Genomic DNA, 18,361 nt, shown 5'->3' with positions numbered 1-18,361 from the left:
CAACTCCAGTACTATTATTAAAGAAATTGACAAAAATCTAAAAGACAACTATGATGAATCACTAAAAACACATTTTGACCTCAAAAATAAACTCCAATGCTATTCGACCCTAAATAGAACCACTAAATTGGCCAATTATATAGTAATTAAACAATTTAAAGAAAGACAAATCCTCTCCAAATACAGAATGAGTGACCATGACTTAGAACTGGACAACTATAAGACATAGACAAACATGGACAGAGAGAGCAGAAGATCTGTAGACACTGTGATCTACAGCAAATAGAGGATGTGAAACACTTTCTGCTAATCTGTACTAAATATCAGCATGTGAGAGAAACATTTCCGGTCAGATTTGAAACACTGATTTCATCATTCACTGAACTGAGCGATACTGAGAAGATGCCCTTCGTGCTTGGAGAAGATGTGAGCACAGCTGCACTCGCAGCACAATATGTGTTAGCCATTCACAATGTTAGAAAGTTCACTGTCTAGAGCTAAAGATGCAACAATAACTAGATATTATTATGTATACGTGTGATCATGAGATAAGATGCATTATAAGGTGCATTACAAGGTATAATTAATGCATACAAAATGCATTAATATTGCAATACTTATAAAGGCTTTAAGTAAAGTCTTACCACAATCTTTTATAACATAAATGTATTTAATGTCACTTTTGGTCATTTAATGCATCCTTACTTCATTTAAATTACTGACCCCAAACTTTTGGATGGGAGTGCATATGTGTTGCTCCTGTTGTTGCTTTTAAAGATTAAAAATACATATGTTGCAAAACAACATTTGAGGCTAATTAAAGTTCCATCAAGCTTTGAGGACATCCGATTTAGACTGAACTTAAAAGATCTGAATGTAATATATGCTAAATATAACCAAGTGACTCACCATCAAAGCTGCCGTGCTGTGCGGCGTGTTCCAGTATTTGGGTATAGGTATTCAGGGAGGGCCTAAACACAAACACCCCCGAGTTGAAGCAATCCGGCCAGCCTGGATCAGGTGCAGCAGAAAATTCTTCATATTCAAACAGTTCATCAACATTACACAGTACCTGCGGCACATAATAATATAACAGCCAAATGTGGGACCATCAACTCACACATTATCCTCAAAGTATGTAGTTAACTGCACTGCAACATGTGTAGACTACGGCACATTTATTATAGCATATTGTGCTTTTTTAAAATATATTCCGTTATGTATTATGTGTGTTCCTAAAGTTGTTAACACCTTATTGTGCTTTAATGGCCATCTTTACTTTCGTCTGAACAGAACCAAGTACTCACAAGTGTGTCTGCGTCCAAAAACACACACTTGCTGAACTGTGTAAGGGTCCAGCAGTGGAGTTTGGTGAAGGTGACCCCTAGTTCAGGACGTCCTAGCCAGGTCAGATGAGCCTCGTCTCTGCTGTCCAACACATCTACCACGACAACTTCATCAAACACGTCCGCCAGAGCCAGTCTAGACGAATGCAAAAAAAAAAAATAATAATAATAATAATCAATGAGGTTAGGTAAGCAACCCAAAGAAAGATTAATCTTGCACTGAGATTGAAAACTATTACAGAGTCATTTGCATGGGAAAGTTTTAACCTTTTGAAAGTCATATCATAAAGTTACATTTATAGAAGCTTAATAACTCTTAATGGCCCTCACTGAAGTTAGACAGGAACAGATTCATGTTATTTCAAAATTAATTGTGGATGACATTTGATCACTCACCTTCCTGTTCTGGAAACATCGGGGGAAATTATCACCACTAACTTCTTTGATGTTCCATGTTTGCGCAAACTTTTGCCTACCACTATACATCCCATACAATAGTCATCTGTAGTGGCCAGGGTCACAAAGGCCTGAGACTCTGAGAGAAAGAGACATACATAACAGAGGAAAATAGTGCAATAAAAGATGCTTTGGGACAATACACCATAAACAAAACAAAACAAAAATAAATTAAAAATAAATAAATAAATAAATAATAATATTATATATATACTAAAATATATAATGTACTGAAACAACTTTGAAAAACAATTCACTAAAAGATTGCTAGTAAATTTCACACACACACACACACACACACACACACACACACACACACTATATATATATGTATATATATTATATGTATATATATTATATATATATATATATATATATATATATATATATATATATATATATATATATATATATATATATATATATATATATATATATATATAATTTACTAGCAATCTTGTTTCAAAACCACCAAAGTTGTTCCAATTTTAGATTAATTTTATTAAGAAACCATCATCTTATTTTATTTTAAATTAACATTTTTAAATTTGGACTTCCTTGCATTATATTAATTTTGTAGACTACATGAACCATATAGGCTAGTTAAGAACAAGCAGCCACAAGTCTGAATAATAATAATAATAAAAAGAAATGTGTCCAAATTTTTGACTGGCATTAATAATGTGGCTTTCAAAAAGCACACAATGTTTCAAGTTTAATTTATGACCCATTACATCGTCACTGATATAGCCTTCACAAGGCATCATCACAGTTGTTTTCCTGACCCGCTTTTCTTTGGCAATTGGCACAGTGAAACTTTAAGGGCATGGTGATTTGAACTTGGAAAGAAATAGCCTATAAGAAAATAGACTGCTTATTGAAGTACTTGGAATAAACAATTTCTTTCAAAACGCCATAGGTTTGCTGGGTTAGGTTAAATACAGCGCACTGTCCTTTCCAGTGTGCTCGAATAGGATATTTTACTCGGTCTAGACATTTGGACGTAAAACGGTAGCATGTTAGAAGGGTCAACTTACCGGTCATTTCTCAGTCAAATTTTTATATCGATCTTCGGAGTGGCAGTTTTTAAAATAAATGAGAAGTCGATGAAACGATAATCGTACAACCACAGGTCTTTCTTCAAACGGCAGCACTGCCTTCAGTCAACATTCACAGTGAAGGAAAAAAGCTTGTTTGAAGTAACGGTCACGAGACAGGGGTCATTCAACCCCCGCTACATAATAAAGAACTACCAATATCGATTATCATTACACTTAATTACAAGATATAAACTCTAAAAATTAAAATCAAGGAAAACTATCTCGGCTCCGAATTAAATAAAAAATGTTATATATATATATATATATATATATATATATATATATATATATATATATATATATATATATATATATATATATATACACACACACACACACACACACACACATATAGCGCAATATATTGCAACATTAAAATACAGAACAATGATCTAAATTCCAAGAATAACCAATGGCTTTATTTTGGGAAGAACAATCAAATATTTTTTTTAAAAAAGGGGGAAAAAGAGCATGATAGACATATAAACTCATTCATGGCTTATTTAAACGCATTCAATACAATTTGACTTGTGCGTCATATGGCAGTTTAAAAGTGCATCATAGCTTGATTTAGCTAACAGTATTTACAATGGCTAAAACAGGTTAATAATGAAAAGAAAAAAAATACCTTTTAATACTAAATCTTCCCATTCTATTTTAAATAAATACATTTACATCTAGAAAATGTAAACGGAATACACTGTAAAAAATTATTTTAAAAAAAGTTACCTGGTTGCTCTACAATTTTAAGTTCATAAAAAAAAAAAAAGAGTTTATAAAATGAATATTTTTGAGAATCGACAAACTTTATTCAAATATTATTAAAAGATTAAAATATGCATATTGGGTAATTGTGTATGATTTATTTGTGACGACGCAGTGAAACATGCCAAATTGTGCTATTTTAATGATTTATCACATTTATTATGTGGTTCAGATACAATGATATTTTTAGTTTCTATTCATTAAACCAATTTGATTAATTGTATCAACTCAAATTTTAAATTTCAATAAACTCAAAATTTTAAGGCAACCAGGTTACTTACTTTTTTTAATTAAACCAACAATATTGTTTTACAGTGTAGAAGCAAATTGGCATTCCATTATATTAAACTCATTCCATATTTTTATTTTAGTTAACATTTTGTCACCAGTCAATTTGATTCTCATTCAAATACATCATCCTCATCATCATCATATCTTTTTTCTGATTGGAAAAGCAGTCATTCTATAATTCAGAAGCATGTAAGGTAAGAATGCATAAAAAACAACTGATGCATTCATCTTTATACAGACAGCTTGCGCTTTATAAGTTGCGCTAAGTCCATTATGCAACTTGCTGTACTTAAAACAAAAATAGTAACAACGTTGTCAGTTTATAGTGCAGTATCTTACATTGGCACCAGAAATACTAAAAGAACACTAAAAGCCATTGAGTGACATTACTTTTACAAAGATGAACAATTAGTCAAGAAAAATGTTGAATACAGAAAAAAATATGCATTCATATACAACAAGAAAAAAAGGCAGAGATCAGAGGCATAGAGAATCTTTGTATTAAAAACAAACAAACAAAAAAACACAAAAACAAAACCTTAAACCAGCATTTCCTATAACAGATGTTCCCATAGTGTTAGGCTCTCCATAACTGTGCATGCTTGTTGTGCATATATTCTTTCAGTGTGCAGACCCAATTGCAGTTACGATGACCGAAGGAGGTTGCTGAGAACTTTGGGGGAGAAAAAAGAAAATTGTTATCTACTTGGTGAGACTTTAAAGGCTTCAGAGAGCATGCAATCCATATAAAAACAAACTCTTTCCTCTTACATATCTAGAAAACTTGAATACTTAATTTTAACAAAAATTGCAAAACTATATACACCACAAAAAAAGAAATGAACTTGCATTAAATTCAAAAGAGATAGTAAAACATTTATAAACATTACAAAAGATAAATGAATGCTATAAATGAACTCACTATTCAAAGAATTCAGAAAAATTTATCAAAGTATCCAAAAAACTATATATATATATTATATATATATATATATATATATATATATATATATATATATATATATATATATATATATATATATATATATATATACACACATATACACACACATATATATTATATATATACATACATATATACATACATATATAGCACTATCACGCTCACCTTGTGGATCAGACTGAGTTCCACGGTTTTTGCCACTCTCTGGATCCTCCCCTAAAATAAATATATAAAATTGCTTTTTGACTTATCCCATGAAACAAATTTGTTTATGGTATTTAGAAAATTCTCTAACTAAAGTTCCATAATAACACCATTCACACTTGGACAACACACTGCTAATATTGTTGGTAGTCTTATTTATTTTATTTTTTTACATTATATTAAAAAACTCGACTCTGGTGGGACTCGAACCCACAACCTTTGAATCACTTCTCCAAGTGTTGCTTAGAAGTCCAATGCGCTATCCATTGCGCCACAGAGCCACCTGTTGAGGCCTTGAGGGCTTTTGTAATACAAGCAGAGCAGTTAAACTCCCTGCCACGTCACGCACCCAACCCCCACTTCCTCTACAAAAGCTGCTGTGTTAGCTGACTAAAGTAAACCATGTGTTGTGGCTCCCGAAAGCGTTTATATAAAAATGTGGATTTGAAGTGTTATTTGAAGTGGGCAAAAAAGTTGGTTTATTAGGTTAAAGAGCTTATTTGTGCTTTTGTCCTTTTTGAACTGCTCAGATAAACAAGCAATTACATAAATCAAAATGCTTGTATAAGGATTCAGAATTGTTAAGAATCCTTCACTGGATAAAAGAAAAGTGTGAACTCACCTCCTTGTACTTTGAAACACAGTTTCTTTTTCTGATATGCAAAGTAACTTGAGGCAGCACCAAGGATAGCAACACCCACAGAACTGATGATGGCAGCCATGGCTCCGCCTGTGGGATACATTTAAAGGGACAGAACACACAAGAAAAGAGAAAGACAAGAGCTAGTTTCAAATTGCTTTGGGAGTGTACAATATGTGGTTCATATTTAACTTTTTTTCAGTGACTGCATTAGTTATTCATTGGAGCTTGAAGACAAAACTATAGAAACATGGGCATTTAACAAGAGGACAAGCAAACAGTATTTTTTTTGCCACAAGGGGGTGCAACCAGAGTTTCCTATTCTTCACAGAACACTTGGAACACGTTCCTGTACATACTGTTCTTCAGCTAAACATGTGTAACTAATAATTCAAATAATATAATATAATCAAAATCATCCAACATCCAGTCATTGCCAATTGGTAAATATGTATATGACATTGATTAACTAGAAATTTAGTTGAAGAGTTGCGGTGGAAACATGCTGGGTGTTGCCTGCATACGCCCATTTTTTGTTTATGCAACCACACATGCAGGAGTTCACCTGACTAAATAAATAGAGGCTTCTAAACTACTCAATTAAACTAATGATTCAAGTTAACCTCCTAAAAATACTATACACTCGCAGAAAAAAAAGGTACAGTGGAGGTACAATTTTGTTCCGTAGGGAACAAAAAAATATAACTGTACCTTTAAACACAGAAAGGAACACAATTTGTCATTAGGGTACAATTATACAGTTGTTTTCCTATACTTCGAGCAGGCAAGTTCAGTCCTAGTGAGTCACTGTCCTGCATAGAAGCTCTTATTGAGAATTAACAGAGGTTTTGATGTTGAGGTTTTATTGAAAATGTTTGGTCACCATTATGGTGATCAGTGTTTGTTTACTTTAGTTGGGCAGTTTGACGCTTAGGCTTCGTCCCGTCTTTTAGTCTGTCTGTGTGTTGAATTCTTCAATTTGCTGCCTCAGCGGCGCCGAGCTGAGCGCATGTCAGAAGAAGAGGTGTGTGTGTGAGTGTGTGTGTGTGTGTGTGTGTGTGTGTGTAAATCTGAGCCTCATTGGTCTGTCATCGCTCATCAATATCAAAATATTTGAGAAAACCAATCAAATCAGAGTAGGCAGGCTTTATGTTCACACAGAAACTGCTGAGGCCATGAGCGCGAATTTTAGCAGCACAACTCGACAACGTAAAGTGAGAGAAATGTAAGCAGTTGAAATAAACATTTATGTTTGACAGCTGCTGCTTTACGTTAGAAATGTTAAATAGACAAAATATTCAGGCAAATGAATCATTTGTCTAATTTCGTCATTTAGAGTTGAAAATATGCCTATGTGATTCATAATGTAGCCTAGGCCTAATTCACGAACAAGAAGCCATTTTCATCAGATTAGGCATATTGATAATGAATGTGTATATATTGTAAATTAATATAATTCCATTTGTAACCTTCAGTAAATAAAATAAAAATCTCAGTTTTTTTCAGTATTGGGCATATTAGTAATGAATGTGATTATATAGTGAATTAATTTAATAAACAATAAATTAACATGTCTAAGAAAATTATTCATAAAACATATAAATATCATTATGTTAATACATAAACCATATTTTTACTTTCTTCACTAACGAAAATGGAAAAACTAGTCTCAGTCAAAGCTCAGTGTTATTATGAGGGGAAGAGACAGGGCAAGATAAATACAGAGAAAAAGAGAGATGTGGAGATAAAGACAAATAATCTACTGCCCAGTGACATGGTTTTCAAGCTATTATTATCTAATTTTTTGGCTTTCAGAACATCTTAAAATGCACATATGTAGATCATAGAATTAAAATTTTCTTGGGGGACCATGCCCCTGAACCCCCCTAACATTTGGGATCTTGGTGATAATAAACCTGCCAACATTATTGGGTATGATTAATGCATGTATGCTACAATATGGCCAAGCAATAAGGTATTAATATTAGCTTTAGACATAATAATTAACAGCCAATATCCTATGGGTATGCATGTTAGTAAGCTACTAGTTAAGAGCGCAATTTGGACCCCAAACTAAAGTGTGAAATTTTTCCCATTTCCCCCTCAATAGGGGCTAAGCCCCCCTAAAATGAAAATCTTAAAAACGCCCCTGGCTGGGAGCCATAAATTTAATACTGTGGTGGCTTAGAAGGGTTGGAGCTAAAGGCCTTAAGGGTACCATCTCCAGTGACAGCCACTTGTTGAAAAGGTTAAAAAAAATGTAAGTGTAGTTTCAGATTCTAAAGCTATGCATATTTAACCCTTAGGGAGCTAAATAATATAAGAGGCACCCACTAGTTGGCAGGCCTGTGTTCTTCACACATGCTCAAAACATTCTCACTGTGCCATGATTGATGGTGTTGTTTACCTAGTGAGATATGCTGACAATTAAAAGAACTGGTCACAGCAGTTGGGTGTGACTATATGACATTAACCAAGCAGAGGGAATTCTCACATTTCACTTTATTAAAAAGGAAAAATTACACACAAAGTTGCTAAAATGCTTTTTAAAAAAGACAGAGAAAATAGCCACTTCTGAAACCAGAGACAGACACATTTTTTTTTTTAAATGTGACCCTGAAAAACAACAATTGAGAACCAATAACATCCAAACAGACACCAAAGAATACCAATGTTAAAATACCCATGCACCTCTGCTCTCTTTGAGATTTAGGACGGCATAATCCCTGCATGCGCTAAAGATTTCAGTTGATATGCATGCCACAAACACAGGCAAACATTCAGTCCTCTGTAGCACAATTCTATTTTGGCTAAAACTTGGTTTGAGACCTACTTGACCTCGAAACTAGCCTAGAAATCTAGACGCACCCTAGAGGCAGCAAATTTAATCTGCCTGCGAGTGTCGTCTAGCAATTCTCAATACCCTTCTGAGCTGTATTCGCCTAACTCTTGCCGGCCCAATCACATTGTGTATAGAGTCGGTGGGCGGGGCCATAATGACGACGGCCGAGTTGCGTTTGCGTGCTTCTAGTAAACACAGAAACTGGCCAACGATGGTCTTTCGAATCAGCTTTGACCGCGATTCTGGAAGACTTGGAGTTAAGCTTTTCTCTGAGAAAAGAACAAAGAACGGCACTGAAGTCATTCTTAAAAAGGGAAGATGTGTTCGGAGTTTTGCTGACCGGATACGGCGAATGTTTAATCTATCAACAAGCTCTTTCTCACCTTCGTTGCTCTGGATTGGTGGTAGCGCTATCCTATCGCGTGCAGAGGGAGTTTGAAAGACAACCGTTTATCCCGCCCCTCGGATTGAGCCCTGTCTATGGTGAGTTTCCAGACCAAACATCTTGATGTGGGTCTGGCTTGTCAGGCTACCTCGAAACCATACCAATGCTTCAACCTAAAATCAAGAAAATGGGTAACCATTTTCTTGGGTAAGATGGGTAAGATGGCTTCCATGAGCAGAAACACCTTCTAAAACCCATGCAAAACCTCACTCTGTTTCATCTGTTCACTGGCAAAAAAAAGTATATAGTATATCCTACGCAGCTACAATGTGCCACCACAACAAGGGAGGAAGAGCAAGAGAAAGACCAGAAGTCATAAAGGATGTCCTGAGGAAAAAGATGGACATTTATTTGAATTCATACTCCTCTTTATCTATAATTAGTTTAAATAAATGTACCACTAGCATATCCTCTATTTCACAGCCAGAATCATTATTTATTAAACTCGAACATATCCATTACTAACAACCATTAGCGGCTTCCAGTGACTGATTATATACACTTCGGTTCAAATGTTTGGGGCCAGTAAGCTTTTTTTGTGCGCGGTTTTGAGGACTGCATTTTTTAAAATCAAAAATATAGTACAAACCATAAAATAAAAATAAAACAATAATTAAAATTAAAATTGCATCTTAAACTTTTATATTGTAACATTTTAAAATCTAATTTATTCCTGTGAAGCAAAGCTGAATGTCCACACACACACACCACGACCCCAAACTTTTAAATAGTTGTGTATAGGCATTTGATAACCCTTACAAACATAAAAACAGTCAAACTAGTCAGCAATACAATGCAATGAATGCCAAATTTGTAAAATCAATATGATTAATCTTGATCACAACCCAATATCCTTCTCATCCATAGAAAAACCACAGCCACAACAGCCCCAGCCTTAAAACCAAACCAATTTGCAAACCATTTCAACCATTTCAGACATTTCACCACCCCAACACAAGCATAGGAGGTTACAATACAAGACATTTAGAGCTCTGCCTTTTCCTCCGTTATATTCAGAAGTCCCCGAAACTGCTCTAGCAGGGGCTCTACTACTTGTTTAAACTGGGCAATCCAGTCACTGAGGACTTCTGGTATATTATCGCCTAGCATCTTGATAAGCTGGAGCCACTGCTGGTGGTTTAGATCTGCAACAACAGGCAAATCGAAGCAGAGATTTAGGGCACAGCCACTGGCAGAATGAACAGTCAAATCAATCTTCAGTCTTCAGATATACTAAAAGGCACTGCATATGACTATTCTCCACCCATTTACTATTCCAACGTGGAAGAAAACAATCACAGTGGCAAAAACTGTACTGCACACAATAACTGTTTTTGTCTGTTGGACCGCCCTGTCCTTATGCAAGAACTGTGTGACAGTTAGTCATAAGACTAGTACGGTTTCCATGGCCTCACTCAATATTTAGGCTGAAACAATGACCACAAAAGCTTAAGACTCACTCTTGATAAAAATAAATATATTTTGAAAAAATTGAAAGAGGACATGCTTACTCCACTGAGAAAGACAACAATAGCAAGTAAATAAAGCTTCTGTCAGGACAAACAGCTAGGAGTGAGGAAAAGAGCATGAAGCATGAAAGAGCTTAACAGAATCACCACTTAAAGGCACTCACTCATGTCAGTGTTTGTGACCAACTTTATATTTCAGTAGACAATTTATCCTTAGGTAAACTCCACAACAACCTTTATTTTGTGACCGACATTTTTTATAAAACAATTACTGCCAATTGGAACTTAAGTATTATTTAAATAAAATTAGTGAAAATAATATTTACCTTGAGGTTGTTCAGAGGCACCACCTGATGAGAAAAATGACATTCAAATTAACATCCAGGTAAAGCATGACATATTTTACTATTAAAGATATAAATGTTTTGTTACAGTAGATACAAATAAACAGTTTTTGTTTAAACCAGAGGGTATACAGTGGGTACATAAAGTATTCAGACCCCCTTACATTTTTCACTCTTAGTTATATTGCAGCCATTTGCTAAAATCATTGAAGTCAATTTTTTTTTCTCATTAATGTACACACAGCAACCCTTATTGACAGAAAAATACAGAATTGTTGACATTTTTGCAGGTATATTAAAAAAGATAAAACTGAAATATCACATAGTCCTAAGTATTCAGACCCTTTCAGGAGAGTCTTGGTGAGAGGTAAAGAAGGACCCAAAGATCGCCGTGATTGAGCTCCAGAGATGCAGTCGGGAGATTGGAGAAAGTTGTAGAAACTCAACCATCACTGCAGCCCACCACCAGTCAGCCCTCCACCCTTCACCATGGCAGAGTGGCCCAACATAGGCCTCTCCTCAGTGCAAGACACATGAAACACCTGAAGGACTCCAAGATGGTGAGAAATAAGATTCTCTGGTCTGATGAGACCAAGATAGAAGTTTTTGGCCTTAATTCTAAGCGGTATGTGAGGAGAAAACCAGGAACTGCTCATCACTAGTCCAATACAGTCCCAACAGTGAAGCATGGGGGTGGCAGCATCATGCTGTGGGGGTGTTTTTCAGCTGCAGGGACAGGATGACTGGTTGCAATCAACCAAGGAAAGATGAATGCGGCCAAGTACAGGGATATCCTGTACGAAAACCTTCTCCAGAGTGCTCAAGACCTCAGACTGGGCCGAAAGTTCACCTTCCAACTAGACAATGACCTTAAGCACAAAGCTAAAATAACGAAGTGGCTTCACAACAACTCTGTGACTGTTCTTGAATGGCCCAGCCAGAGCCTTGATCTAAACCCAATTTAGCATCTCTGGTCTGGAGAGACCTGAAAATGGCTGTTCACCAAGGAATGGCAGAGGATCCCCAAATCCAGGTCTGAAAAAACTTTTTGCATCTTTCCCAAAAAGACTCATGGCTGTATTAGATCAAAAGGGTGCTTCTACTAAATACTGAGCAAAGGGTCTGAATACTTAGAACCATGTGCTATTTCAGTTTTTCTTTTTTAATAAATCTGCAAAAATGTCAACAATTCTGTGCCTTTCTGTCAATATGGGGTGCTGTATGTACATTAATGAGGGGAAAAAATTAACTTAAATGATTTTAGCAAATGGCTGCAATATAACAGAGTGAAAATGTAAAGGGGGTCTGAATACTTTCCGTACTCACTGTACATGTGACATAAATAAGGAAATAAATACCACTTTGATCATCATAACCAGGGTCTGCTCCTCCACCTTTAACCAAAACCAAAAAACAGAGTCAGACAGTACTGTACATTTAGAAACAAATGCTACCAAGTTTAGGTAATCTTGACTGTATTTGGGGCTTCCAAATAGGTTAGATAAAGGTTAATTAAGACAAAGAAACCCAAATGGGAAACTATGAAAACTTGTTTCTACCACAGAATAATAATAAAAAAGGTAATTGCAACTTTTTTTAGTTGGAAGTTTGCATCTGACCATTTTGTCTTTTTACTCCGAATTTTGAGATATAAACTCGCAATTCTGAATTAAAAAAACTCGTAATTGCAAGTTTCTCTCTCACAATTCAGAAAAAAGTAAATTGCGAGAGAGAATTTTTTTTTTTTAATGAGGTATAAGTACCATAGGCAAAACTGTTGGTTCTATTTAAGAAGAAATAATAGTAAAAAGTAGTATTTTCTACAGTAGCATATGGACAATGAAGAACACCTTATACATTTTTTTATTTTTTTATTTAGAAAATGACTGCAAGTAGTTATGGTCATATTATATTTGTTGGGAGATTTTATGCAATTAAATTGGGTAAAATCAGCCTATAATTTAATTATGGATTTGCTCTTCTGCTATGAACAGAGATGCAAACTTCAAATTTAAAACAACATGCAATCCTAAATCAAGCTGAAAAAAATGATATAAACGATAATGTAAAATTTGACACAAACCTCCAATTCGGCCTTTATCAGGCTTGTATTCACCCTCATCGAACACGTCAGAAAGGTCTTTGTCACTCAAAGATCCACCACCTTAATGAAAAAATAAATTAAAACATCATGAAAATCTGATTGGGTTCAATAATCTTTGAATCCCTCCGATTTACCAAAAAGTATTTTTAATAGAGGCTTTATTATGTATTAAAGTATACTGAATTTGAACAAATATTGCATTAGTATATATGGATACACTATATATGGATAGGGAGCAATTTACATTTTAAATACTGCTTTCCATTGGAGAAATTTGTTAACAAAAAGGAAAACTGTGCTCATCAAGCCACTTCACAGGGACTTTATTATAGAAGATTTATGCACTTTCCCTGGCTTAGTATGTTGTTGTTTTTTTTTTGTTGTTTTTTACATAAAATATAATTAAAAAAAATACATAGACCCCAAGAATGTCACTATTACAAGGTTGTTTTTTTTGTTTTTTGAAATATGAAGGTGGTGCAAGACCCTAACAGATACAAATAACCATGTTGGCAGAAACATACCAGTTCCACCCTCTCCTTTTGGGACAGCGGGTTTTTTTGGGGGATCATCATCTGTAGAAATAGAAAGTGTATATATGTATATGAACACAAAAGATATTTTGAAAAATGTTTAAACCTATTTTATATCAGATTTATTACTTATTGGAGAGATAAAACAATCAGAACAGGAAAAAAACTATTAGCATTTGTAATAGTTATGGATGGCAGCAAATGAGCTAGTAAGTAGTAGATTTACATAAATATTTAAAATATTTAAAATCACATTAATGCTCAACATTTATTTTTTAGGGATAGCCTACACAAAATTGAATCAAATGATCCTTTTTATACACCTGTCACCCGAAACATACAGCATATACATTTCTTTCTTATATCCGTTTATCTTACATCTTTTATCTGTTTATATATCTATTCACAATATGAAAGTCAAAATGGCCTGTATTCTTTTGACCCCATTTGGCTTTTTGAAACAAAAGAAAAAGAAAAAAAAACACCTTAAAACATTCTTGAAAACATCTTTTTTGTGTGTTTCACAGAAGAATGGAAGTCATAAGTTTGGAATGTAAATAATGAAAAAAAATAATAATAAATAAATAATAAATAAATAATAATAAATATATATATATATATATATATATATATATATATATATATATATATATATAGCAGGATTGTAATTCTCTTAATCAAATCAATAAATAGTACTGGACAAAAATCTGATTTAAAAAAAAAATAGAAACTACAAAGTTCTCGAGGGAAGGAAACAAAGATTAATTTTTACCTGGACCCAATGCATCTGACAGATCCAATCCACCTGATAATGAAATCATGTTAATTGTTTTGCATTACATTACAAAAAAAAAAAAAAAAAAAAGATTTAGAAACATAATTAAATTACAATGAAGTATTAAATAAATTTCAATTAGCTTTAGCTCCTTAAATTAAATGCACTATGGATCAGTTACTACATAAACTGGTCACACTTTATTTTACAGTGTCCTTGTTACAAATCTAACTATAATAACAGTAAATGATGCATAACTCCATGCAACCCTAAACCAAACTTTAATCTTAACCCTACACAAAGTACATATTGATTCATATTAATCAGTACATAAATGTATAATTATACTATAACATGGACATCTCAGTGGATCGCAACCTTTTTTAAAGGGGTCATACAATGCCCTTTTCGTACAAGTTAATAGGATTCTTTAGTGTCTAAATTAAAACTTTGTAAAATACTTTAATTAAAAATTCTCATTAGCATTATAAGAAAACACTAATTTTACCAGGACAAAAACAGCTCTGTTTTCAGCAAGCCATTTCAGTGCATATGTCTTTAAATGATAATGAGCTTTGCTCACCCTGCCCCTCTGTTCTGTGAGGCTGTTCTGTGAAGTGTTGCCCTTGACCACAGTTGCAATATATTTTGGAGAAAGAATGGCAATGGGAGTCTCTAAGGACACAGCGTATCAATTTGAACCCAGAACAAGAGGACAGCCCGGCGAGCTGGACGTTTCTGAATGGTTGGTTAACGTAATGTCACTTTGTTCTATCTTTGTATGCACTGGCAAGGTAACGTTAGTGCAGTGAGATACAAATGCAATGCGTTTACTAATGTATACGATAGTTCATTGACAGATTGATGTTACAGCTAATTGTCATTAAAAACTTTTTTTCTGTAAATGTAGGCGTGTCAGTGATGCGTAACGTTATCTATGCAGTGTTAGGTACAACTGTCAGGGCTGAAGCACTAACATTAGGTCACCACAGGAATGTTTTATCAGACGCAGTTATAACCCATCTAAGGTTACGTAAGGTAAAGTAAGCTTAGTGTAGTGTTACCACTTTAACTTTATCACCAGTGTACACAGTTTGTAATAACACTAACCATAATGCTTTGTTCATTATAAACGTGGGATTATGAATTATATTGAGAACGTCATGCATAGAAAGCATACCGAAGTTTAACTTCCCCTGTAAACTTTAGCCGCATTCATTGTAAAGCGTGCAAGCGTTTCATACTACTCTCACTTCTTCTGGAGGGGCAGCAGGAACACGAATAGCTGGTACCAATTTTTTCATTTATAAAGCAGTCCGGTGAGAAATTATTCTCACGGCGCAAACATGAAGGCATTGACGTTGATGGGGGGGAAATATTCCCATTATTTTTAATGAAGGGAGACGTGTGTGTTATCCAAGCATTAATGGCAAGGAAAGACCCTCTATAGGCTACTTAAGCGGCACATATATGTGTTTGTGTGCGTTTCTCCCTCAGATCTACTTCAAGGTCTTCATGATAATGTATTTTTGTGTTTAGAATCCAGTATTCCTGTAATTCTATTGTCTTTTATGAGTTTAATAAAGAACTCTGTCTCTTCTTCTGTCCAAACGCACCGCACCATCTGTAAAAAATGACAGACTTTTACGCACACCAGGTTATTGTGACGCATTGCCACACATAGAGAACAGCGAAATGTTTGAATTTGCATGGTGCTAACTCAAAGGGTTTTTTTACCACTTCATTATTTTGGCTTGAAATTTCGTTTGTTGGAAATACGAACTGAATTTAGAAATGCTTTTGAAATGAAAAAGTTTGCGTTTAATAAACTAAATACATTTTTGATATGTAGACAGCGTTTGGAGAGAGTGCATGCACAATAAGCCGTTCCCCAAATAAAAGTAGGCAGTTTAAAGTTTATAATTATGTCTTGAACTCTTCCGTATGGCTAAAAAATGACGGAGTATTGAGAGTTGTTTCTGCTGTCTTAAAGGAAAAAACTAAACGAAAAACAAAAACCCACTGGCGCCTTCATCGGCCGTGGGGTAAAGAAAATGATGACCTAATTATGAAACTAAATAAGGCTACGTTTAGGCCTTAACATTAGGCTATATTATTACTATTTTATTTTCATATGTTGATTATGAAAAGTGAGCAGCATGAGCAAGATAAAAGATCGCAATATGTCTGGAGACTTAGGGTCATACATGATTTTGACCACTTCGAGTTTTATTTTCTAGAAATTCTTTCATAAAAATGTATTTTGTTTTGTATAAATTGTATTTTAATTTTGATCGATGTTTCATCAACTAATTGCCAGTATATTAAATAAGAAGCAAACCAAGATAGTCTGGAATGGATGTGACGTGCGTAACCGGCCTGTTTACTCTGCCTTTAAGTAAGGCAGACTATAGCATCTTTCTGTTTTAATACATTTCTTGAGTACAGTATGTCTTAATTATGGTAGGCCTAGTTATAATATTATTTGTGGCTTTACCGGGGTCCTTCATTACTAGGTTAAAGTTATGCCACTGTCCTTATTCGTTATTAAGAGAAAAGATGTTGTTAAAACATAGCATCTAACAATTGACTGGGGCTATCATTTTTGAGAGAAATCTAATTTGAACAGATATCAAATATCAAGCAATGTATTTGAATATATTCAAATATCTAAAAGCCTAAATTTGGTCATGGGCCTACACTACAATACGTTTAGAGTGCCCTCTATTGGATGAGATGGCAAACAATAAAATAAAAAACAAACGGTCTAATCATAAGCCATGTTTAAATGCACACTCTTTTGTCATTCCGATTAGAATAATTCTGATTGAAAGATTCAGTGGGCTGCTTACATGAGACATTATCTAAACCGATCTGGGGTTTGCATGTGCTTACTTTCAATTGGAATTATTTTGTGACGTGCACACAGTTTGTCTGCCGCATATTAATGTCGACGCTGTCCTCTCAAGCAGCTGGAATGTGTTCACGGATGCCATAGTAACTCAATGGCCACAAGGACTTATACGGTTTTATAAAAGCTATGTATTGTTGTAAAGTGTAATCATATCAGAAAAATAAATTATTCTGTCAGGCGCAGTTGAAGTCAAAAGTGCCAGGGACAAACGCTGTCAAGATGAGAGGGTGTAGCCAGGCTATGTCTGTGTCATTATTCCAAAATTATCTTCATAACTTCTTACAAAATTGAAAGTTTACCCCTGAGAAAAATGAACTTTCCTCTCTTGTCAACATTATACCCTTGTGTAAACGCGGCGCGCACTCTTCAGTGGTGGAGGCACGCCGTATCACACCATATAAGGACGCGAGTAATCCGGTCAGGTCGCTTACATGGTGAAATTTTTCGTTTGATCGGTTCACGAAAAGGATTATCCCATCCCTCTCAAACCGATTACAATTTCCTTCGGTTTGGGCATTTTTATTTTGATTGAGTTGTTTATATGGAGCATTTTCATTTGGATTGGATTTTTAAACAGTTTTATTTTTATTACAATGCACCATAAACGCACATATAGACTGTAAAAAAAATTCGCCATATGGCACAAACCGGATAGTTTATTTATAGTTAGATTACGGATATTTCACGTCATGTTCGAATGCATATTCGAATATTAAATAAAAAGTGACAGCCCTACAATTGAGTGGAAAATAATATATGGGGGGGGGGGGGGGGGGGGGGGGGGTTAACGGTTTCATTGCAGTTTTGCCAAAAAAATATTTTTGAATTGCCTGAAAAACCACCCCATGAGAGCGTAAAAACTTTGTTGGGTTATATGGGAGTTTTTGCAAAATGTACACGTTTCCATTGGGTGTATTTTCAATTCGCAATTTTAATTTGCGCATTTTGAAGGGTAATGGAAATATGGCTAGTGAAGGAGAGAGGACCAGGGCTGAACTTTTACATTTTGTTTATTTTGTTGGCAGTCGTCCCAGAGGGGCTCCCGCTTTACTTTAGTTTCGTAGTGTTTATTTACCTTCACATTAAACTGTATCTGAACATTCATTGGTTCCCACCTCCTTCTTCCCTAAGCCTTAAACATTGTTACAAATATGTTAAAAATATCTTGA

The 18,361-nt window shown here is 34.7% G+C and overlaps 2 protein-coding genes and 1 non-coding gene across 8 annotated transcripts in view; all 3 read right to left on the bottom strand.

Moving 5' to 3' along the window:
- gyg2 (glycogenin 2) overlaps positions 1-2,992 on the bottom strand; it is a 13,855-nt gene extending 10,863 nt beyond the window's left edge. For all 4 annotated transcript variants that reach the window (XR_010904749.1, XM_067441409.1, XM_067441410.1 and 1 more), the window contains exons 1-4: positions 2,840-2,992; positions 1,743-1,881; positions 1,308-1,482; positions 910-1,072 (exon numbers count right to left, since the gene is read on the bottom strand). Coding sequence is in view for 3 of the 4 variants with exons in the window: in XM_067441409.1 (XP_067297510.1) it covers positions 910-1,072; positions 1,308-1,482; positions 1,743-1,881; positions 2,840-2,846 (484 nt within the window). In the remaining variant the exon portion in view is untranslated. The remainder of the gene's footprint in view (positions 1-909; positions 1,073-1,307; positions 1,483-1,742; positions 1,882-2,839) is intronic.
- A 303-nt stretch (positions 2,993-3,295) lies between these two features.
- Positions 3,296-18,361, bottom strand: part of cd99 (CD99 molecule) — a 41,292-nt gene continuing 26,226 nt past the window's right edge. For 2 of the 3 annotated variants that reach the window (XM_067441417.1, XM_067441419.1), the window contains 8 exons: positions 14,276-14,308; positions 13,495-13,545; positions 12,950-13,030; positions 12,225-12,260; positions 10,849-10,872; positions 5,749-5,856; positions 5,088-5,138; positions 3,296-4,631 (listed from right to left, as the gene is read on the bottom strand). In XM_067441417.1, coding sequence (XP_067297518.1) covers positions 4,603-4,631; positions 5,088-5,138; positions 5,749-5,856; positions 10,849-10,872; positions 12,225-12,260; positions 12,950-13,030; positions 13,495-13,545; positions 14,276-14,308 — 413 coding nt within the window. In that variant the 3' untranslated portion in view covers positions 3,296-4,602. Of the gene's footprint in view, positions 4,632-5,087; positions 5,139-5,748; positions 5,857-7,191; positions 10,199-10,848; positions 10,873-12,224; positions 12,261-12,949; positions 13,031-13,494; positions 13,546-14,275; positions 14,309-18,361 lie in introns of those variants that run through there. The other variant, XM_067441418.1, reaches the window with a different exon arrangement.
- On the bottom strand, positions 5,316-5,407 carry trnar-ucu (transfer RNA arginine (anticodon UCU)). Its single transcript is given in 2 exon segments — positions 5,316-5,351; positions 5,371-5,407. It is a non-coding gene; the product is annotated as a tRNA-Arg (tRNA).

This window comes from Pseudorasbora parva, chromosome 4, assembly GCF_024679245.1.
Source record: "Pseudorasbora parva isolate DD20220531a chromosome 4, ASM2467924v1, whole genome shotgun sequence".
NCBI lineage: Eukaryota > Metazoa > Chordata > Actinopteri > Cypriniformes > Gobionidae > Pseudorasbora > Pseudorasbora parva.
This window is presented reverse-complemented; position numbering and strand designations above follow the sequence as displayed.